The following is a 24,448-nucleotide window of genomic DNA, read 5'->3' on the forward strand; positions in this document are numbered from 1 at the left end:
CTTTTTTATTTCTTTAAGGAAAAACGTAGGCTCTGAAAATTTTTGCTTTTGACTAAAAGCAATAAAATTCTTCAGTTCAGTTCAGTCGCTCAGCCATGTCCCACTCTTTGCGACCCCATGAATCACAGCACACCAGGCCTCCCTGTCCATCACCAACTCCCGGAGTTCACCCAGACTCACGTCCATCAAGTCGGTGATGCCATCCAGCCATCTCATCCTCTTTCGTCCCCTTCTCCTCCTGCCCCCAATCCCTCCCAGCATCAGAGTCTTTTCCAGTGAGTCAGCTCTTACCTGGTAATAAATTTGCCTGAAAATAGGAAAGCCGTATGAGTGATAATTACATTCTACCTAAGATTAATCAAGATAATGTGTTTACATATGTAAGGCACTTAAATCATCGTGGGGTTTTCAGAAAGAATCAAATTTCAAAGTAAAGCTTACTACATCTTTTTTCAAACTGATGCACAGCTGCATGAGAACACTATTGTTTTTTTGTTCATCATGTCCCTGCATTGAAACCCTTCCATGCTTATCCAGCTTATGCCAGTCTTTCTAGAAACTAATCTTTCTTCTAGCCACATTTATGTCTCTAAATAGCTATGCGTTATCTTATACTCATCACCTGTGTTTTTCTCTTGGCACAGAGTAGAAGATTCTTCCTCTGACTAGTTGTATAACCTAGTCATGTAACCTTAGGAACATTAATGACCTCACTGTGCCTTCCTTAGTTTTTCATCTTTACTGTGTCAGCTACTGTGTCAGCTCCTTTATATATCTAATTTCATTTGTCTTCATGTAAATCTAAAGAAGAGGCCAAAGAGCTTCAGTAATTTTCCCAGTGTTACATGGCTGATAATTAGAGCCAGGATTCAAATACAGTTGTGATTCATATCCTCTGTTGTGCACTGCTAAAGCATATTATATCTCCTCAACCCACACTGCTCCTAGAGCATTAGTTTGGGGAGAGTTTTTCATGCTACTCAACCTCTATAGGGGCTTCCAAGGTGGCTCAATGGTAAGGAAACTGCTTTCCAAGCAGGAGATATGGGTTCATCCCTGGAGTAGGAAAGGGCAACCTGCTTCAGTATTCTTGCCTGGAAAATTCTATGGACATAGTAACCTGGAGGGCTACAGTCCATGGCATAGCAAAGTCATATACAACCAAGTATACACACACACATGCTCTATACACACCCCTATTTTGCCCCAGCTAACTGCTTTCCCAGGTGAGAATGTGTAATGTCCCACTAAGTAGTTATCAACTTTTTTTCACCCCAGCACACTTGAGGAATATGACACACTTGCACTAGTGACTTAACATGATTCCTCAAAAGATAGGACTCAGGATCTGGGCAATAAGGACCAAATGTACTTTGAAGAATCCTCTTTCTCTGGTGTGATCTCAATGTGTTGTAAGCTGTAACAACTCAAGAGTATTGGCAAGGCACTATACTGGACACTTGTGTTAACTCATTGAATCCTACAGCAACTTTTAAATTGGGTCTATTATCATTTTACTGATTAATGGACTGAGATGCAGAGGAGTTAAGTACCTTGTCTGGCTTGCTGCTGCTGCTGCTGCTGCTAAGTCGCTTCAGTTGTGTCTGACTCTGTGTGACCCCATAGACGGCACCCCACCAGGCTCCCCCGTCCCTGGGATTCTCCAGGCAAGAACACTGGAGTGGGTTGCCATTTCCTTCCTCAATGCATGAAAGTGAAAAGTGAAAGTGAAGTCACCCAGTTGTATCCAACCCTCAATGACCCCATGGACTGCAGCTTTCTAGGCTCCTCCACCCATAGGATTTTCTAGGCAAGAATACTGGAGTGGGGTGCCATTGCCTTCTCCTCTTGTCTGGCTTACTGCTCGATTTTTTTACAAAGATGAACCACATACTCCATGCTGACCTAGTAAACTGCAGTTTGGAATGACAGCTAGTTAAGAATTTCAGACCATAAATTACTACTTCTATCCCCATTTTCACTTCTTTTCAAGTGTAAGTTTCCTCACAAGCTGCTACTGACCAAGTACTGTCTTGGCTTCTAGTTCTTTGCACAAAGTAATAAAGAAATGTTATCTGGTTGGCAGTCCTGAAAAGGGGAACACTTGAAACAAGTAAATCTGTTGGCAAGAATGTGTAGTATAGTAGTTCAGAGTACCAGGCACAAGTGCCCTGGACCTGTCCCACCAGTTACAAGTTACATGAATGTAGGCAAGTTGTTTCCTTTTTCCCTTGTTTGTAAAATTGGAACAATCATAGTTATTAGCATCATGAAATAGCTATGAGGATAAACTAAGAAAATACTGTAAGTACATTGTACACATGCTTAAATATTAGTCACATAGTAAATACTAGTCATTAACTAGTAATAGTTAAAGGGCTTCCCTGGTGGCTCAGATGGTAAAGAATCTGCCTGCAATGCAAGAGACACAGATTCAGTCCCTGGGTTGGGAAGATCCCCTGGAGAAGGAATTGACAACCCCCTCCAGTATTCTTGCCTGGAAAATTCCATGGACAGAAGAGCCTGGCAGGCTACAGTCCACGGGGTCGCAAAGAGTCAGACATGACTGAAGCAGCTGAGCACACACACAGGGTCTTCTTTACTGAGCAGGTAGTCTTGTGTGCTTTCTTATTTGGGACATTAATGTACTTCTTCAGGAAAATACTCTGGAAATTATTTTAAACTTTTGAACAGCAGAATGCCATTTTGTAACTCTCCAAGTTTTCTACATTAATACTTAAAAAGTCTTGAGGAATAAATTGGGAGATTGGGATTGACATATTCACACTACCATGTATAAAATAAATAACTAAGAACCTACCTGTAGAGCATGGGGAACTCATCTCAGTATTCTGTAATGACCTACATGGGGAAAGAATCTAAAAAGGAATAGATAATAAGTGCATATGTGTAACTGATTGAATTTGCTGTACAGCAGAAACTCACACAACATTGTAAATCAGCTATACCCCAATAATTAAAAAAAAAAAAAAAAGACTTAAGAAGTCCTATAAAGAGCAGCTGCTTTTCTAGTAGCATTTCAAGTGGCTCAGCAAAGCAAGTTAGTACAGATAATTTTTAAATGATACCCAGTCACAAGTACCTTCATTTTCCTTGATCACTTTTTTCTGAATACCTTTTTTGTTATGTACCTTACGAATTTAAAGCATGACAAAAGATGAATTTCTTAATATGTACATTATGTTTTCTGAGCCTGTTAATTCTTTAAGGAAATTAACGAAAAAAATAATGAAGCCATGTTATACAGGTACTTAATTTTTTTTAATCTGTGGTAGTACTATGGTAATTAATGCTTATTTTATGCAAACTAGAGTGTATCTGTTAATGGACACATTACTGTCAAGAAAATATTACTTGTCTTAATTATCAGTAATGAAGCAGGGATAAGCTGCTCACTTAGATATAATATATCTAATGACCTTTTCAGTTAGAGGTTGTGATGGAAGGTATCAGTTTCACAAATTATGCTTCATTCAGCTTCTGGCCTTTGTGTAGATTAATGTTTTGTGGATGAGTTTTAAAGTCAGGCATAAATTGTGTTTGGTGTTTAAAAGTGATTTAGTGTCTTGCTTTTAGTACATCATTTTCTCGTTTATAAAGCTTCAGTTTTATCTTCAAGCTTAGGAAAAATAGTCTGTAGTAAATTTAGGACTGCTTTACTAACTGCCAATGTTTTTTTTAACCTTACCAAATAAAATGGTACTTCTATATTCACTTTTTAAACCAAAGAACAAGTTTCTTTGTTATTTCTGAATTTAGGACCGTAAACACCATGACTGGGAATATAAATATTTATAATACCATTTTTCCTAATTAGACTTCCTGAAATGACACAAAGCTGTTTAATATGAGAGAATTTATGATATTTCTTAATCAACTTCTTACTGAATAACAAAGGTCTTATCTCAGGGTATTAAAAAATCATTCAAGAACTCATAGATTTAGCCTTGCATTCAGACCAGTAGGGGAACTGCCTCATGTTTTAGGTAACTAAGGAAAGAACCTACCTGCCAATGCGAGAGACATAAGAAATGCAGGTTTGATCCCTGGGTTGGGAAGATCCCCTTGAGGCGGGCATGGCAACCCACTCCAATATTCTTGCCTGGAGAATCCCGTGGACAGAGGAACCTGGTGGGCTAAGGTCCACTGGGTCGCAAAGAGTTGGAAACCACTGAAGCAACTTAGCATGCACACATGCACAAGGATTTAAATGTTAGAGATCAATGCAACAAGGCAATGAGACAAAAACTCAATTTTTAATTCAATTTTTAAAGCCCTTTCTATATAAAAATCTTATCAGAAGGTCAGTAAAGAAATCTGACAAAATTGGAGCTGCTCCACTTGAGTGGAGATGTATTCCGACAATAACTGGAAAGAATCTAGGGTTCTCAAGGAGCAGAGTTTTGATACCATGATCCTGATGGTCATATAACTAACAGACCCAAACACTAGAGCAGGAGAGACCATCTTTTCAACCCCCTCATTTTCATGATGAGGTGCCTAAAATCTAAAATGTAACCAACCTAAGTTCAAGTGGTCAATAAGTGCTATGACCTAAAATGTAAAAAAAAAAAAAAAAAAAAAAACTTTAGTCGTTTTAGAAGTAGAATCTTTCCTTTACTCTCTCTTGCCCTATTAATGTCATCATGGATTTTGATCTCTTCATTTAAGGAACAGTTTCTGAATTGACCTACTCTTTTCATTAAAAAAAAAAAAAAAATAGCCATAGGTTTCCATTTTCAAGGACACAGTAAACTCCCACCTGTCCCCATGTATTGTCTCTTTACTTCTAGCAACATCGCTCACTTTGGTGCGGACAGGAATATGCCTGTGCTATACTTGAGTTCCTTCGATTCCTCAAAAATATATTCATACATGCTGTTGCCTCTGATTGGAACGCTCCAGCTAACAACCTCTCTACTTCCTGCCACTGTCACCTCACCCCGGCTCACTTCTCTGTATCCTTCAGGTTATGGTTTGAGTGTCATGGCCTCCTTGAGGACTTCTCTGTTCCATCCACACCGAGTCTGGATCAGGCACCACTTGTGCTCTCACAGCAATAGCCTCCCCCTCTACATGCTCACTTCCATAAATGTAGGGACCACATGATTAGTCCATCATTGAATCCCCAAGCCTAGCAGAGTTTCTGACTCATGGCAGCTGCCCTGTATTTACTAGGGAGGTAAGAGAGGAACATGGACTCCATCCCCTCTCAAAGAATGTAACATGTTGAATGGTATGAACCTTAAGCCAGTTTCTTATTGAGGAACAACTGTTGACTTCCTGTCTGACTTTGGAAGACTCTCTGACCTTAAGACTTTGTTTCCTTTTCCAGTAGGATGATAATGCCTTCCATCTGTGTCTTCTTCTGCTGAAGTGAAAGTTCTGTCAGAGCTTCATCTTCAGTTTCTGAAGTGTCCTGAAGAAGTCATGTTCTCCTTTGGATACCAGATTAAGGAGGTTTCTCTTAGAAAGTAATTTCTTCAAAAGCATCTTACTTTTTCCCCAAGTCCCAAGAAATTAATGGAGGCTTCCCTGATAGCTCAGTTGATAAAGAATCTGCCTGCCAATGCAGGAGACCCTGGTTTGACTCCTGGGTTGGGAAGATCCACTGGAGAAGGGATAGGCTACCCACTGTAGTATTCTTGGGCTTCCCTGGTGGCTTAGCTGGTAAAGAATCTGCCTGTAATGCGGGAGACCCAGGTTCAGTCCCTGGGTTGGGAAGATCCCCTGGAAAAGGGAATGGCTACCCACTCCAGTATTCTGGCCTGGAGAATTCCCTGGACTGTATAGTCCACGGGGTCGCGAAGAGTAGACAATACCTGAGCGACTTTGACTTTCACTTTTCACTTTCAAGAAATTAAATAATGGGTCACCTCCTTCAGTGCGCTTCCCTGGTGGCTCAGAGGTTAAAGCGTCTGCCTGCGTCTGCCTGCAATGCGGGAGAGCTGGGTTCAGTCCCTGGGTCGGGAAACCCTGGAGAAGGAAATGGCAACCCACTCCAGTATTCTTGCCTGAGAATCCCATGGACGGAGGAGCCTGGTGGGCTACAGTCCATGGGGTCACAAAGGGTAGGACACAACTGAGCGACTTCACTTTCATTTTCACTTTCCTTGGGTGCAAACAGGTTCATGGCCTTTGATTGGTGATTACATCCTTTAAATGAACTATTGGTGGCTATTCTTGGGAGCTTTAGGATTTTATTTATTTTGTTTTATCCTTGAGAATGGTACTTACATAGTTTGTAATTTAACATATATACTATGTAGCCACGATGAAATTATTTTATATAATTTAAAATGTCCAAATTTGTTTCTGTCAAAAATGAGGAATTTAAATGCAACTGTGTAGCATATGAATTAGGTGGTTAAAAGTTTGTTTAGCAAAGCCTGTTACACTAGAGAATATAGCTTGAGATTTGAAAGAGATCATCAGGGCCCCATGAAAATACCACTTTTCCAACTATTGTATTATTTTTGTGTTGCCAAGAGCAGCTAGTGAGGAGAATGAGGTGTGAGAGAAAGGAGATGAGATAAGAAAATTGTCCTAGTCATTTTTTTCAGAAAGTTGAGATCAGTTCAGTTCCGTCACTCAGTCGTATCCTACTCTTTGTGACCCCATGAATCGCAGCATGCCAGGCCTCCCTGTCTATCACCAACTCCTGGAGTTCACCAGACTCAACGTCCATCGAGTCAGTGATGCCATCCAGCCATCTCATCCTCTGTCGTCCCCTTCTCCTCCTGCCCCCAATCCCTCCCAGCATCAGAGTCTTTTCCAATGAGTCAACTCTTCGCATGAGGTGGCCAAAGTACTGAAGTTTCAGCTTTAGCATCATTCCCTCCAAAGAAATCCCAGGGCTGATCTTCAGAATGGACTGGTTGGATCTCCTTGCAGTCCAAGGGACTCTCAAGAGTCTTCTCCAACACCACAGTTCAAAGGCATCAATTCTTCAGTGCTCAGCTTTCTTCACAGTCCAACTCTCACATCCGTACATGACCACAGGAAAAACCATAGCCTTGACTAGACGGACCTTTGTTGGCAAAGTAATGTCTCTGCTTTTCAATATGCTATGTAGGTTGGTCATAACTTTTCTTCCAAGAAGTAAGCATCTTTTAATTTCATGGCTGCAGTCACCATCTGCAGTGATTTTGGAGCCCCAAAAAATAAAATCTGTCACTGTTTCCCCATCTATTTCCCATGAAGTGATAGGACCAGATGCCGTGATCTTCGTTTTCTGAATGTTGAGCTTTAAGCCAACTTTTTCACTCTCCTCTTTCACCTTGGAAAATGAAATGGCAACCCACTCCAGTACTCTTGCCTGGAAAATCCCATGGACAGAGGAGCATGGTAGGCCCATGGGGTTGCAAAGGGTCGGACACGACTGAGCAACTTCACTTCACTTTCACCTTCATCAAGAGGCTTTTGAGTTCCTCTTCACTTTCTGCCATAAGGGTGGTGTCATCTGCATATCTGAGGTTATTGATATATCTCGCGGCAATTTTGATTCCAGCTTGTGCTTCTTCCAGCCCAGCGTTTCTCATGATGTACTCTGCATATAAGTTAAATAAGCAGGGTGATGATATACAGCCTTGACGTACTCCTTTTCCTGTTTGGAACCAGTCTGTTGTTCCATGTCCAGGTCTAACTGTTGCTTCCTGACCTGCATACAAATTTCTCAAGAGGCAGGTCAGGTGGTCTGGTATTTCCATCTCTTTCAGAATTTCCCACAGTTTATTGTGATCCACACAGTCAAAGGCTTTGGCATAGTCAGTAAAGCAGAAATAGATGTTTTTCTGGAACTCTTTTGCTTTTTCGATGATCCAGCGGATATTGGCAATTTGGTCTCTGGTTCCTCTGCCTTTTCTAAAACCAGCTTGAACAACTGGAAGTTCATGGTTTACGTATTGCTGAAGCCTGGCTTGGAGTAATTAGGTTCAAAAAAAAAGACCCATTGAACTTCAGTAGTGATTCTATCAGGAAAAAAGGATTTTTTTTAAGGACTTTTGGGAGAGAATAATGCATGAACATAACCAGAACAGCAGTTTATATTTAACAGAACTAAATGGTCACATTTTTAAATAAAGTACGCCCTGGCATTTGAACAGCTGTTCTATCCAAATCAGATCTGAATACTGTTGTTTAACCTTCCCAGCTGTAGCGGGGGTGGTTTGTTAGTTTAATTCAGTATAAAATATGCATAGTATACTTAAATTTGAAACTTTAAACACATATTTGTATTAAACTGATAAATTTTAGTCATATAAGCCTATTTTAGGTAAACCATTTATCTTTCTGTGAGTTATTTATTTTTCGTAACTATATTGGTGTGTTTGAGCAGATTTTAAATAATTAAAGTGTCCTAAACTCTTTGTATTTAATTCGTATCTTTTTTTTTTTTTACTTTTGTATTAGGTATGAATTTAAAAATACATTTTCTATGCATATATTTGTAATTGCATTTGGGATATTCATAGAAAAATTTAAATATTTTTCCTGTTTTTCTTCCTTGTTAATTCTCTACCCCAATAGATTTTCTTTACTAACACAATCATAGAAATGGAATGAGGACCAGGTGGTTGCTGTAGGAAGGCAAAATAAAAGACCAGCATCTCTCAATCTTACAAGACTAAAGCCAAAAGGGACTAATATCAAAATACATAAAGCTACGTAGCATATGAATATAGTGAATAAAATTTTGTTCAGCAAAACCTGTTTCGCTAGAGAATATTGCTTGACATTTGAAAGAGGCAATTTTAGAACAAACAAACATAAATGCTCATGGGTATATACCATGTATGTTTACACACACACATGTACAGATAAATGTAGAAATAGTTATAGAAGCATCTAAGTGTGTGTGTTTATGTACGATATCCATACAGGCATTTCATAGCTTTGTCTTCTGGAGAGCTTGGAAACAATAACAATCTAAGGAGCACTCCAAGTACCCAGATGTTGGTATCTATGTATCATCTGCAACCAAAAAGAAGAGGGAGGGAGGGGAGGCCTCTCGGCAAAATAGCTGATTCTAGAATTGGTACACGGAAAGTGGAACGTGAGACTAGAATTTGTGCCTCAAAGAATGATGGGGACATGAGAAAAGGCACAGGAGCCACTTTGAAGAATATCCTACTAGCCAAATCTTGGAAATTTGAGCTTCAGAATAAATAATGGAAAATAACCCATTGAGTAAAATTGAAATCCAAGTATCCATACTGGGATAAATAGATAGATGTATGTGTGTGCTTAAGTCACTCAGTCGTGTCCAACTCTTTGCAACCCCATGGACTGTAGCCTTCCAGGCTCCTCTGTCCATGGGAATTCTCCAGGCAAGAATACTGGAGTCGGTTGCCATATTCTCCTCCAGGAGATCTTCCCAGCCCAGGGATTGAACCCAGGTCTCCCACATTGCAGGCAGATTCTTTACCATCTGAGCCACCAAGGAAGCCCAGATAGATAGATGATAGGTAGGTAGGTAGATAGATAGGGAAACCTCTTTCCTACAGAATATCAATAAACATTGAAGGAGTGATGAAGTAGAAAATTACCATTAACAATCAGAGTTACATTCAGTTTAGGCAGAAGTATTGTCAGTTGGAGGCTAAGATAGGCTGGTGGGTTTAATCAGATCTGATGAGGAAGAGGATATTGACAATCTCAGAATATTTCTTTCACAAACGACTAATAAGTTACAAAGGGCAGAGCAGTGACTTTGATGAACAGGACAACCAGGTGATCAAGGTTTACATCATAAGTGAGTTGACATAGTGTGTGGTACCTCGCCTTGTGAGACACTAGAAGAGCAGTGTGTCCTATTAGTGGTCTCCTGACCCAAAAGCGTTGATCAAGAGGGCATATCAGACAGATCTAGGTTTCTGATTTGCCTACAGAATGAAAGCTTTGTATTGTTGAAAAACTGTTGAGTGCCTGAAAAGTAGGGAGAAACCGAATATTGAGAAAGATTGGGTGTCTTACTATTTCTGGGATGATTTACAAAGTGTGATTGGGGTCTACAGATGGACAGTATTGTATTGATGTTGATTTCCTGACTTGAACAATTATATTGTGACTGTATATGATAAAGTCCTTGTTTTGGGAAATAGTCACCAGAGCAATTGGGGACGACGGGAATCATCTATGCTGCTTGTTATTAAATGGTTCAGAAAAGGGCTAAGTATGGGTGTACACACATATTTAGAGAGGTATATCTAGATTTCACTAAAAAGAGAAAGAGATTTAAAAGTTAGGGAATCTAGGTGAGAGGAATATGGAAATTTTTTGTTCTCTTGTTGCATACTTTTCTATGTTTGAAAGTATTTCAAAATAAATTATTGTAGTTTATTGAAATGGTAGTAAAGCAAATACCTCATGGTGGTGATTTAGTCGCTAAATCGTGTCTGACTCTTGTGACCCTGTGGATTGTAGCCTGCCAGGCTCCTCTGTCCATGGGATTTTCCAGGCAAGAATGCTGGAGTGGGTTGCCATTTCCTTCTCCAGGGGATCTTCCCGACCCAGGAATCGAATCCAGGTCTGCTGCATTGCAGGCACATTCCTTCCCAACTAAGCTACAAAGGAAGCTCTAAGGACTATTTCTTGTATGAGTCTATTTTTAAGAAATGTGCTGGAGTGGGTTGCCATTTCCTTCTCCAGGGGATCTTCCCAAACCAGGGATGGAACCCAGCTCTCCCACATTGCAGACTCTTTACCCACTGGGCTACCATGGAAGCCCAAATACCTCATAATCAAAAATTAATATTTCAGTCAAAAAATGTATGAGTAGTTACACAGAGTTAATAAAAACTGTAAATAGCTTAATGTCATTTCAGGCCACATTGTGCCACTAACTGAGTTGTTTTTCAGAGGTTTCTAAATTTGTAAATTGAGGATAAAAGTTGTAGATTTGTGTAAGGTATCCAAAGCCTGGATAAATAAGTTTTCCAGTCTCACATAGAAAGTGACAAAACAAAGTCCAAAACCAAAGTCTCCTGATCCCATATCCTAAGCAGCCCCTAGGATGCCAGCCTGGATAACAGATTATTGAGGCAAAACAGAGACATTTGCATTCAAATTCTGACCTTTGGAGTTCACCTTAGAGTTCGGATTTACAAGATGGCTCTTAGAGCTTCATCATTGGTTTTACCAACAGGACATGTTCTGTGTTGTAAATTTCAAATGCATCCTAAAAAAAATAGAAAACCTTTTTCTTTTTCCTCATCTATTTCTTACATGGTAGTATAAATGTACGAGTGAGTAAATTCCTTCCTTTCATCTGCACTCCAACCCTCTTTGTTAGTGTTTAGTCACTGAGTCATGTCTGACTCCTTTACAACCCCATGGACTATAGGTCACCAGGTTCCTCTGTCCATGGGATTTTCCAGGCAAGAAGACTGGAGTGGGTTGCTATTTCCTTCTCCAGGGTATCTTGCCAACCCAGGAATCGAACCTGTGTCTCCTGCATTGGCAGGTGGATTCTTTACCACTGATCCACCTGGAAAGCCCCTCCAACCCTCTTACCCAGTAATATTTCCTTCTCTTTTACAGAATCATAGCATACGTGTGGACTTAAGTCACTACTTTTTTTCTAAAGTGATTTACTGATCACTTGAATGTGCCTAATGCCTAATGTGTTTTTAAAAATTCACACAGTCATTGACTTGAACTGCTGTATAAGAAAATGGTCTTTCCTGGATCCTGTGTCTCCCCATATCATTTTGGGTATAATTAAGGATTTTGTGTTAAAAACATTCCTTTTTTTAATGTTATTAACTGTGAAAAGAAAATATAGTTAGATATTTTCAGTTATACAGCCAGTATCAGTTCAGTTCAGTTCAGTCGCTCAGTCGTGTCCAACTCTTTGCAACCCCATGAATCGCAGCACGCCAGGCCTCCCTGTCCATCACCATCTCCCGGAGTTCACTCAGACGCACGTCCATCGAGTCAGTGATGCCATCCAGCCATCTCATCCTCTGTCGTCCCCTTCTCCTCCTGCCCCCAATCCCTCCCAGCATCAGAGTCTTTTCCAATGAGTTAACTCTTCGCATGAGGTAGCCAAAGTACTGGAGTTTCAGCTTTAGCATCATTCCTTCCAAAGAAATCCCAGGGCTGATCTCCTTTAGAATGGACTGGTTGGATCTCCTTGCATCCATTTTGAGGGCTGACTATTATTCTTTATTCTTTACTCTGTCACCATTGCTTAAGTAGCTTTTCAGTAAGCTTCTTCTGTCCCAAATCTACTTGCATTCTTATTCTTTAAATGTCTTTAAGTGATCTTGTGGAAATTACCAAGTGTTCTAGTTTTGCTACTTAAGTATGTACATATTTGAAATAAGATTGTTTATGAGTAAAAGAATACAGTTGGCTTAATTAACTTCTAATGTCATTTGATTTATCTTGGGGCAGAGATATTCAACGTCCTATTTTAAAATAATGTCAAAACTATTTTAAATAAATGTCAAAAACTGTGGCCTGAACATAATTTTTTAAATAGCTGTGTCTCCTGGGTTCCAAAACTGCTTCTTTCCACTCTTATTCCTATATCTTGATGACTGAGTCAGTTATTTCTTTTCCTGTGTTTTCAATTTACTAGCTTAAGAGCTTTATAGATCTAAGAGTTTTACAGATTGTAAATATGTACATTTTCAATATATTGCTCTAAATTGAGCCTTGATAATTCTTATTTTATCTAGTGAAATAGATGTCTTTTCAATACTGAGCAGTAAAGACAATTTTTTTCTTTTCAAAAAGGAGACAAACAAAAATATTTTCTAACTAGCATGTCAGTTATACCTTTACTCCTTAGTATATGTATATTTAGTTTTTCTAAATCATAGCTAAAGAAAGCATCAACTGTTAGCCACAGTTGGGAACAAGTAATATATTGATGAAGTATATTTCTGTCTGTCCCTCTAAATCTATTTTCTTTAGTAAAAAAAAAAAAATTATAATTGCATTTCCAAAAGTGAACATTTTCATCTCCTGTAATTGCATAGCAGGTACCTAGGATTATAATATGCTTATACATGTTAAAACAAAACAGCTTTATGCACTAACATTCTGAAATTTTAAGTAAATAGGTTTGAATTAAAGTACATTTTGAAGAGAAAGGGGAGTTATTGGTTAATGGGGACAGAGTTTCACTTTGGGATGATGAAAGGTTCTAGAAACAGATGGTAGTAGCAGTTGTATTACAATGTTGTGAATGTACTTACTGACACTGAAATACACACTTTAAATGGTTAGAAGATAAATTTTGTGTATATTTTACACATACGTGCAGTACATTTAAAATCTGATTCATGGATTTTCCTCTGTAAGTGATTCTCCCTCCATAGACATTAGCTGGCATTTAGTATTTAACCATAATATATGCTACTTATTCATTTAGTGTGTGTTATATACTTATACTATATTAGGTATACATTCTATGTATAAAAAATTTCTGAACAGTAGTTTTTAATTGACTCCAGTTTTTTTTAGTTATGTGATCTTTTATAAGGTATTCAATCCCTCAAAACTCTTTTGTTAGCACCCATGCATGTGTGCTAAGTTGCTTCAGTTGTGTTCAACGGTTTGTAACCCTGTGGGCTGTAGCCCACCAGGCTCCTCTGTCTGTGAGATTCTCCACGCCCATGCTAAAGTGGATTGCCATGCCCTCCTCCAGGGAATCTTCCCGACCCAGGAAACTGTCTCATTACGTTTCCCGCATTAGCAGACAGGTTCTTTACCACTAGCACCACCTGGGAAGACCTACCAACCTCACCTGAACCCTAGGTCCAGCCCTGGGGTCGCAGACACAGGCTCACCAACAGATCCTGTCTCAGATTTGTTTGTGTAAAAACACAGCAGCAACTAACCCCATGCAGACAGCAGCCCGGGGGTCACACCAGTCCTCTGTCCTCATATGATAGATGAAGGTCTCTCTACTCCAGAGCATTGTGTAAAATAATGATAATAATGCCTATTCAAAAGATTGTTACAAGCAGTAGTTAATATAAACATTTTTATCAAGAAAATGAATATTATTCATATTAACCACTTAGCACACAAGGAAATGCATAGAGACCACTCAAGAAATTATAACTGCTAGCACTTTTTATTAGACATTGCAGATGAATTAACACCAGAGTTACTTTCAATTCTTGCTTGTGTTTTGGGGGCTGGGTATTTGAGTTACATCTTATAGTCAGAGCCTGCACTCTCTGTTTATTTTGCTTTCTTGACTGCTAAACATGATACATACAGAGGATCCTGTGAACCCTATGTCTGAATTCTTAGAGCCCCTCAGCCTCCTAGGCCTTGCACCAGTCAGTGGCTTTGTCCACAGTCTTATGAAGCAAGGTAAATAGAGAAAGAAGACAGGCATGCGACATGCTGGTGTTTATGTAAAACAACCCTTATTGCCCAGCAGTCCCCAAAACCGTTCTAACACCTTTCAGATTCAGATAGCCTCTTTACTGATAAATCCTGTGAGAGATTTAAGCAATTACTATTGATCAAAAGGGCTTCCCAAGTGGTGCAGTGGTAAAGAATCTGCCTGCCAATACGGGAGACCCAAGTTAGAGCCCTGGTTTGGGAAGATTCTTTGGAGCAGGAAATGGCAACCCATTCCCGTATTCTTGCCTGAAAAATTCAATGGACAGAGAAGCCTGATGGGCTACAGTCCTTGGGGTTGCAAAGAGTCAGACATGACTAAACAACTGATCATGCACGCATTGATCATAAAGGTTAACCAGTGTTTTTCAAAGTATAAATATATGTTTTTCACATCATTTATGTACTTATACCCTGCTTCATTTACAAGAGGGTTTGAGGTGGTTATGTGATTGCTGTTATCATCATTTTATTGAAATGCAAACTAACTAGACCAAAAGGGACCTCAAAAGTTCGTCTCCTCTATCTCGTCTCTCCAGGCAGCTTGTGCCTTGGCTGTAGTCATCCAGGTGTCCCAGCACAAGCGTGTGATTCCTCTGGTGGTAATCCATGCCAGTATTTCACATCACATTTTTTAAGGAAATAAACTATTTTCTGTTTTAAAAAGATTTAGTACAGTTGTTTTGTTTTGTTTCATTTTAGTTAATATGGTCTCTCCTAAAATAATCCTCAAATTGCCTGAAACTGAAGGCCAAAAACATGGAGGGAAATGGAAATAGCATGAAACAGATAAATATGTCAGTTTTCATATATTTATCCAAAAACTTAAAATTCAAAAATGTTATATGCACTCACACACTGAGCACTCTAACTTAAGCTAGAGCACACTTCTGAAATCTGATAGGAACGATATTGTAAAGCCTAATTATATTTTTATGACCCATGCCATCTGTGCATTTGTTCTGCTTACAATAGTAATAGAGTATTCAAAAAAAAAACAATACATTTAGTCTGCAGTGCGGTCATCTTATTGCAAATGCATCAAGGCAAATTATCTCTTATCATTTCAGATCCTGTTCTTGTATTGTGGATTTTTGTATCTGTTTCAAATTAGAAAAACTTACTAATTAGCAGAAAAACAACTACAAACCATATGTGGTTGATTCAAACAGAAGATACAACACTCATTTTTATTTCTTGAAACAATTTCTAACTTAGATGAAGGGAAATATTATAAATTTTTAATGTACAATAGTATATGACTTAAAGATTATTTTCTGATTAAAAATTAAGACTTTTGAAGTCACCATATAAAATGCATCTATATTTAGTTGTATTGCTGTTGAAAGTGAAAGTGTTAGTCTCTCAGTTGTGTCCGACTCTGCAATCACTCACTTGTTTCCGATTCTTTGCAACCCAACAGACTGTAGCCCACCGGGCTCTTCTGTCCATGGAATTCTCCAGGCAAGAATACTGGAGGGGGTTCAGTTCAGTTCAGTTCATTCGCTCAGTTCTGTCCAACACTTTTCAACCCCATGGACTACATCACACCACTTCCCTGTCCATCACCAACTCCTGGAGCTTGCCCACTCTCATGTCCATCAAGTTTAGTGATGCCATCCAACCATCTCATCCTCTGTTGTCCTCTTCTCCTCCTGCCTTCAGTCTTTCCCAGCATCAGGAGCTTTTCACGTGACTCAGTTCTTTGCATCAGGTTGCCAAAGTATTAGAGCTGCAGCTTCAGCATCAGGCCTTCCAGTGAATATTCAAGAATGATTTCCTTTAGGATTGACCAGTTGGATCTCCTTGCAGTTGAAGGGACTCTCAAGAATCTTTTCCAACACCACAGGTCAAAGGCATCAGTTCTTTGGTACTCAGCTTTCTTTATGGTGCAACTCTCACATCCATACATGACTATTGGAAAAGCCATAGCTTTGACTATATGGACCTTTGTCGGCAAAGTAATGTCTCTGCTTTTTAATATACTGCCTAGGCTGGTCTTATCTTTTCTTCCAAGGAGCAAGTGTCTTTTTAACTTCATGACTGCAGGCACCATCTGCAGTGATTTTGGAGCCCAAGAAAATAAAGTCTGTCACTGTTTCCATTGTTTGCCCATCTATTTGCCATGAAGTGATGGGACCAGATGCCATGATCTTAGTATTCTGAATACTGAGCTTTAGGCCAACTTTTTCACTCTCCTCTTTCACTTTCAACTCAAGGTTCTTTAGTTACTCTTCACTTTCTGCCATAAGAGTGGTATCATCTGTGTATCTGAGTTTATTGATATTTGTCCTGGCAGTCTTGATCCCAGCTTGTACTTCATCCAGCCCAGGATTTTGCATGATGTACTCTGCATATAAGTTAAATAAGCAGGTTGACAATATACAGCCTTGACATATTCCTTTCCCAATTTGGAACCAGTTTATTGTTCTATGTCCAGTTCTAACTGTTGCTTCTTGGCCTGCATACAGATTTCTCAGGAGGCAGTTAAGGTGATCTAGTATTCCCATGTCTCTAAGAATTTTCCACAGTTTCTGTTGATCTACACAGTCAAAGGCTTTGGCATAATCAACAAAACAAAAGTGGATGTTTTTCTGGAATTCTCTTGTTTTTTTTTCTATGATCCAACAGATGTTGGCTGTTTTATCTCTAGTTCCTCTGCCTTTTCTAAATCCAGCTTGAACATCTGGAAGTTCTCGGTTCACGTACTATTGAAGCCTCGCTTGGAGAATTTTGAGCATTATTTTGCTAGTGTGTGAGATGAGTGCAATTGTGCCACAAATTGAACATTCTTTGGCATTGCCCTTCTTTGAGATTGGAATGAAAACTGACCTTTTCCAGTCCTGTGGCCACTGCTGAGTTTTCCAAATTTGCTGACATATTGAAGAGTGCAACACTTTCACAGCATCATCTTTTAGGATTTGAAATGGCTCAACTGGAATTCCATCACCTCCACTAGCTTTGTTTGTAGTGATGCTTCCTAAGGCCCACTTGACTTCGCATTCCAGGATGTCTGGCTCTAGGTGAGTGATTATACCATTGCGGTTATCTGGGTCATGAAGATCTTTTTTGTATACTTTTTTGTATAGTTCTTCTGTGTATTCTTGCCACCTGTTCTTAATATCCTCTGCTTCTGTTCGGTCCATACCATTTCCGTCCTTTATCAAGCCCATCTTTGCATGAAATGTTCCCTTTGTATCTCTAATTTTCTTGAAGAGATCTCTAGTCTTTCCCATTCTATTGTTTTCCTCTATTTCTTTCTTTACGTTGATCACTGAGGAAGGCTTTCTTATCTCTCCAGAAAATATTTAAGTTAAAATTTCTCTCCAAATGTAGTCAGTTATTGTTATCTCTTAATAAGTGATACTGATGGTTATGCCTTATTTTTAATTTTATTCTTTGGATGGAAAAAATAGGCCACCATTATCAAAAGAAATATTAATTTCTCTAGAGGCAAGAAATATGTATTAAATTAATCTTTGTGTTGTTTAGACATCACAGATGTTTGACATTCTGCATGTCAAATTTTCAGAATGAAGTATGTTTAAATACCTCACGATAACTTCATTTACAAAGTATAGCTTATACATGCACATATATGAAATAAATCGTAAAATTCCTATTACTTGGAATACTGTATAATATCCTTGATATTCAGCTGAAAATATCAGCTAGTCAAAGGTTTCATTTTACCAGGTATAATCTATTGAAAGTACACTTTTATTTACAACAAATATTGAATTATCTTTGTGTGTCATAAGTATGAAAAATGTAATGCACTCACGTATCAGTACTTCTGTCTGTTCTGTAACAATGTATTATTTTATGTCTTCTGTGATTCACATATCATCATGTAATTTCATGGCAGGATTGATTGAGTCTCCTTTAATAACTGATGCCTTCTTTTTTCTTTATATTATACAACTAACACATGACTAAATCTGTATTCGTTTCCTATTGCTGCTATAGCAAATTAACACAAATTTAATGGTTTAAAATAATCCAAATATATTATGTTATAGTTCTGAAGATCTGTGTAAAATCAGTCTCACTGGACTAAAGTGAAGATGTCAGCAAGGCTTGTTCCTTCTGGAGCCTCTCCTCTAGTGAAGAATCAATCCATTTCTTGCCTTTTCCAGTTCTAGAGGCTGCCAGCATGTCTTAGCTCGTGGCCATGGCGCTCAGGCCTCTGCCTTCTTCATCACATCGTCTTCTCTCTGACTCTGACCCTCCTGCATTCCTCTTGTAAGGATTCTTATGATTATACTGGGCCCAGGACAATCTCCCTCTCTCTGGATCCTTAACTTAATCACATCTGAAAATTCTCCTTTGTCATGTATTGCACAGTCACAGTTCCCAGGAATTAGGACCATGGATATATTTGGTGGTAAGCCTGAACATTATACAGCTTACCACACATCCTTTTTTTTCTTTGTTTTAATTTCTTACAATAACATTGTTCTCGTCTTGCCCTTGCTGTTGAATCTTCTTGAGGTACGTTTTATATTTTCTCCAACCTAGATAATTCCTCCTACACCCATCAGAAAAATTTCTACAACCAGGAAACTTTCTGCGAATTCACTGACTAAATCAATTTCTCCTCGTATATACACTCAAAGCAACCATGTACTTCTGTAGCACTTATCAGCTTGTTATTTTTATGCTATTAGTGAAATTCTTTGAAGTTTTTGACCCCAAATACCTTATTAACTCTTTAAAGGTATACACCATGAATTTGTCATTTTTTTTTTTTCTTTGTATTCCCATCCTAAACATTTTGTGAGGGTTTTTTCTCACAATTGTGAATGGGATTCTTTTTTTGTTTCATTACATTTTTTAATTGATGCTTAAATGTTGATCTTGTATTTGGTTACTTTTTTGATAGTTTTCTGATATCTCTGTTTTCTGATGTTTATACATGTTTCTTTTTTTGTCCAGTTGCATTGTCCAGGACTTGCAGTATAAGCATAGTGGTGAAATTAAACATTAGTCTTTGTTCCTGATTTTAATGTGATTTATTGTATTGTCTTATCATTAAAAAAGGGAATTTGTTTTAGATACTTAGGAGGTATATTTTCTGGTAAAAGATGCTTCGTTCTATTTTCTAGCTTAAGAATTTTTGAGTATTTCTTCTGCTATTAATTTTTCTCCTTCTGTCTTTTAACATAATAAATCACCATTTTTATATGCAAATTGATTTCTCCCTGCCATCCTCTTTCTTCTTTTCTGTAATGCCTGTTACAAAGATGTTGAATTTTCTGGCTCAAATGTCCATTTTCTCTATTTGATTTTTTTTTTTTTTGCCCTTTTGATTTATATCCAAGAAGAATTCTTTTACCCTGTATCTTCTAGCTCACTCATTCCTTCTTTTGTGTTCATTTTGTTAGTCAATTAAACTTTTTTTATTTTGACAGTCACATTCTAATTTTCCATGCTTCTAGTGTTTCTTTTCCTAACAGCACATCTTATTAACCATTTGAGGATATTAATTCTATTATGAAGTCATCTTCCATGTGCTTTATATAAACTATTTCATTATGTATAAGTTCTGTTTCTTGAGTATCCATGATTACTTATATGTTTAAATGTTGAGTGATTCTTGATTAGACTTTTGTCTTTGTATTGGAAGTGAATATGGATCAGGTGTGGATCTAATTCTTTTTACTGTAGCCTGTCTTATTCTTCATCTGGAGTCATGGGGAATGATAGGGTATGTTCCGAGGTGGAAAAACCTAGTTGTTGTCTTCTGGGAGTGGGTTTCTTAGTACCTTGGGGAATTTAGTATTTAATAGCTACATGGGATTATTGTCTTAATTCTTGAATTTTATTTTTAAAGAATTTATAGAAAACTAAATAAAAAGAATTTATATCAGCAATGTAAACTAGTGAACCAGCAGTTTTTTCCTTTGTTCTTGATATACACCAAAGCCATTAAAGAATTTAGTCTCATCTCAGATGTTTTTCATATAAGCCTATGGCATATAACTCTGATATTTAAATTTAGATAATTTAGATTTTAAAATTTTAGCAGCATGCAATTCAAGGCAGAATTGTAAAAAACCAGTTCTCAGTTATCTACAAGTGTATTATCCACATTTCAAATTATCAGCATCAAAGATTTCAAGTTTTTATTGACAATATCACATTATTTCCTTAACTGAGGACCTTTTTATATAAATATTACATGAAGTATTTAAAATAGTCAAACTCATAGAAGCGGAGAATAGAATGGTGGTTGTCAAGGACCAGGGAGAGGAGGAAATGTGTACTTGTTCAGTAAGTATAAAATTCTTGTTATGCAAGATGAGTAAGTTCTAGAGATCTTCTTAAGGCAAGTACTTACAGTTAACAATACTGCATTATATACTTTAAAATGTGGTAAGAGGATGGATCTCATGTTAAATATCCTTACAATCCCCCACAAACAAAATCACTACAGAAGAATACAAGGATATTTTTGGATATGATGTATATGTTTAGTTCTTTGATTGTAGTGATGGTATTAAGGTGTATACAAATGTCCAAACTCATCAAGATGTATACATTAATTTTGTACAATTTCTTGTATATCAGTTATACCTCAACAAAGCTGAATAAATACATAAATAAAATACTTGTTTTCCATAATCTGACCAGCTCTAGAACAGAAAAGGTTTTCAGGTGGTCTCAGTAAGGTGAATGCCAATTGTATAAACAGGTGATTTTTTTAAATTTCATTTTATTTTGTTATTGAAGTATAGTTTATTTACAATGCTGTGTTATTAATATTTTCAGGTGTACAGCAAAACCGGTGCTTTTTTAAATTCAACTAGCACATCAGTACAGATACCCTAAGAGAGATTGCTAGTTTTTCCCAGCAGTGGGAAAGAAGGTTTAAGCAATAAAGTTACAGAAGCCAGCTATCTTCTAACTTCTTCCTAAGAAAGTCACAATAAAAAGAATGCTAGAGCACATTTTAAATCAATTATACTTTTTTCTTTAAGCTGCTTATTTAGATTTTTCATGCCAAAGATCTTCACTGTTAGTGTGACCAATTGAATAAGTATGCAAGGGAAATTGTTATTGGCATTCCCAATTTTATTTGAAATTAAAATGTGATTTATTTCCCCATTTTCCTTTTGCATATGAAAATATAGACTTCTTTGGCAGCACATTGTTTTGGTCTTTAAAACATTGAAACCTAACCTAATTGACTGTATTAGATTTCCTACTACTTAATACTTCCATGATCCATACATCCTACCATTCAGTATTTTCAGTATTTGAATCAAAATCATTTGATTGATAGAATATAAGTTCAAAATGAGCAGTTGCTAATACGAGGTTCACTGGAAACTGAACACATCATGATGTGTGACTATGAACACATGCATGCAACAACTTGGTATCAGTTGGGAATAAAATTATGAGAGCCACATTAGAAACCAGATTAGAAATACCTTTACCCAGGATTTTCAATCCAAGGGACTTTATCTCCAAGAAAAGTCTTTGGAGGCCTGTCTCCAGGGAGATGTCATACCTACTGAAAGAGCCAAGGAAGTGTTAAGTGCCTGATATATGCAAGTGGCTGATACTAAAACCCTCTAAATATGCTCCCTGTCTCCAAGAGGGAGCTTATCAAGGTAATTAATACACCACACTTAGGTGTTTGCAGACATGGATTTTAGTCCCAGCTCTGCCACTTACTAATTGTCTAGCTGTAAGCAAGTATCTTGGGCTTTCTGGTGGCTCAGACAGTAAAGAATCTGCCTGCAATGCAAGAGATCCACGTTCGTTCTCTGGGTCAGGAAGATTCCCCTGAAGAAGGGAATGGCTACCAATTCTTGCCTGGAGAATTCCATGGACAGAGGAGCCTGGTGGGCTACAGTCCATGGGGTCACAAGTAGTTAGACGCGACTGAGTGACTAACACTTTCACTTTCAAGAAAGTATCTTACTTAAATTCTGAGTCTCTTTTTCCTCATCTTGAGTAAAAAGGGTAATGGAAAAAAGAAAAAAACAAACTACCTTCTTCCAAGCATTAGATGATAAAAAGGTATGTGAATTGTCCACTACAATAACTGGCACATCTTATTCAATTTTTATTACCTGCAATAATAAGAATCATTGCTACTACACAGTACATGTGCATGCTTAGCTGCTCGGTTGTATCCGACTCTGGGCAACCCACGGACTGTAGCCCACCAGGCTCCTCTGTCCATGTGATTTCCCAGGCAAGAATAATGGAGTGGGTTGCCATTTCCTCCTTCAGGGGATCCTCTCAACCCAGCGATTGAACCCACATCTCCTGCAACTCCTATATTGCAAGTGGATTCTTCTACCACTGAGCCATCAGGGAAGCCCCCATACAAACTAGGTATTCAATAAATATTTGTTGAATACATGCATTAGAGAAAGGAGGTTATTGTTGATTGACCAGAACTAGTAGACCAGCGTTGTGGAGAAGAGATGATGTTTTGAAATGAATCTTGAAGATGAGCACCATGAGTAGACACAATAGTTAAGCATGGAGTCATTTAATTTTAAGAAAAAATAGGCCATTAGAATAAACTCACACCTCTTCATTTTACAGACATGAAAAGTGAGACCCAGATAGCAATAGAATCAGGGTTAGAATTCATGTCTCTTCTATACCATGTATCTAATAGAGCTAATCATCCCTTATAATAGGGATGATGAGAGGCCATGACTTTAGGCTGTCAGTTTCAGGAAGGAGGCATTAGATGAGGAGGTAACTACAAGCAAGAAGCTATTTAGGAAGCAATTGTGATAATCCAAGCCCAAAGTTATAGGGAAACAAGAGACAGACTAAAAGGAAACATGTGTTTTATTATGCTCTTTTAGATTGGATATGAATATGTATGGTTACCATAACCATGGGCCAAGAAGAAAACTGGTTATGGTAGATATAACATTCTGATACTCTCTAACTCAAAGGACATGGTATTAAACTCAGAACCATATGTAAATATCAAAAGCAAAATGTACTTATTTCTAGATATCCTTTTCAAAAAGGCAAACAGTTTTCATAAACCTAGGGATAATCAAAAACTTACCTGGGATACTTCTGAAAATGAAGATACCCTGTGAGCTATGTGGTGTTAGGTGCCCTTATAACAAATCATACACAGAAGAGCCATAGACAAATAAACCTTTCAAAAGTGGGCTGACGGTTTCTGACAGCAATATAAAGCCATCTTTCAGAGCTGGTAATTCATTCAGGCCCATCTGAATCATTTCCTCCATAAATTGTCTTTAGTGGAAATGTAAGAAAAAGCACCAGTGAACTAATAATTATCTCCTCTTTGTCATCAGGGTGGCCCAGGTTAGGAAAATGCCACCTTAAAATTAATTCCATCTTTTTTTTCTTTCACATCTACCTGGATTTTTTCTGTTTTTCATTTCTTAAAGTATAGCACGTTCATATGTGATGTTTTTCTTCTATACGTATAGGTCTAGAAAATAAGTATGATAAAGGTAAATTGGTACTTCAGAATTATTTTAGACTCTGTAATTTTTAAATCAAATATTTTGACCAAATTAACCACATTAGTCATTTATTTAATAGACTGGTAGATACAGCTCTTAGTCTTTTTTACTATTTTCCTCCATTTTAATAAAAAAATATATATGATGAATTAAATCATAAAGCTGCAAATTAAAGACTGGCCCATATTACAGCTTCATATTAATGATACAGCTGATGAGAATAAGTATCAATAACCTAAAGATGCCTAGTGCTAAGGACAAAGGTGGCATTTTACATTTTTATTAACACTTGTAATTTTCTCCTGCTTGATTTCTTTTAGGCCAGGCCCAATTTCTGCTAAACCATGGGTCAGTGAGCTCGTGCTGATTCTCATATGAATGATGGGCTTGATTTTGCAAAGATAACACCAACTATCAATACCTAGGTCTCGCTACCATTATGCACAGCCTAGACTAGGACAGTGTGCATTTGAACGCGTTATTTCCTTTACTTTTACTAACTATGGCAATCCTGGACACCATCAGAAATGTGTATATTTCTGAAGCATTGCATTTTTAAATGTTTTTAA

At 37.8% G+C, this 24,448-nt stretch overlaps 1 protein-coding gene across 4 annotated transcripts in view; it reads left to right on the plus strand.

Moving 5' to 3' along the window:
• Positions 1–24,448, plus strand: part of ELP4 (elongator acetyltransferase complex subunit 4) — a 244,446-nt gene that overhangs the window by 153,725 nt on the left and 66,273 nt on the right. The window contains exon 10 of one of the 4 annotated variants that reach the window (XM_055549208.1): positions 19–51. The exons of the other annotated variants lie outside the window; for them this stretch is intronic. Within the exon in view, the coding sequence (XP_055405183.1) occupies positions 19–36 (18 nt within the window). The 3' untranslated portion in view covers positions 37–51. Of the gene's footprint in view, positions 1–18; positions 52–24,448 lie in introns of those variants that run through there. 4 annotated transcript variants of the gene reach the window in all.

The sequence above is a fragment of the Bubalus kerabau genome, chromosome 15 (genome assembly GCF_029407905.1).
Source record: "Bubalus kerabau isolate K-KA32 ecotype Philippines breed swamp buffalo chromosome 15, PCC_UOA_SB_1v2, whole genome shotgun sequence".
Classification (NCBI taxonomy): Eukaryota; Metazoa; Chordata; class Mammalia; order Artiodactyla; family Bovidae; genus Bubalus; species Bubalus kerabau.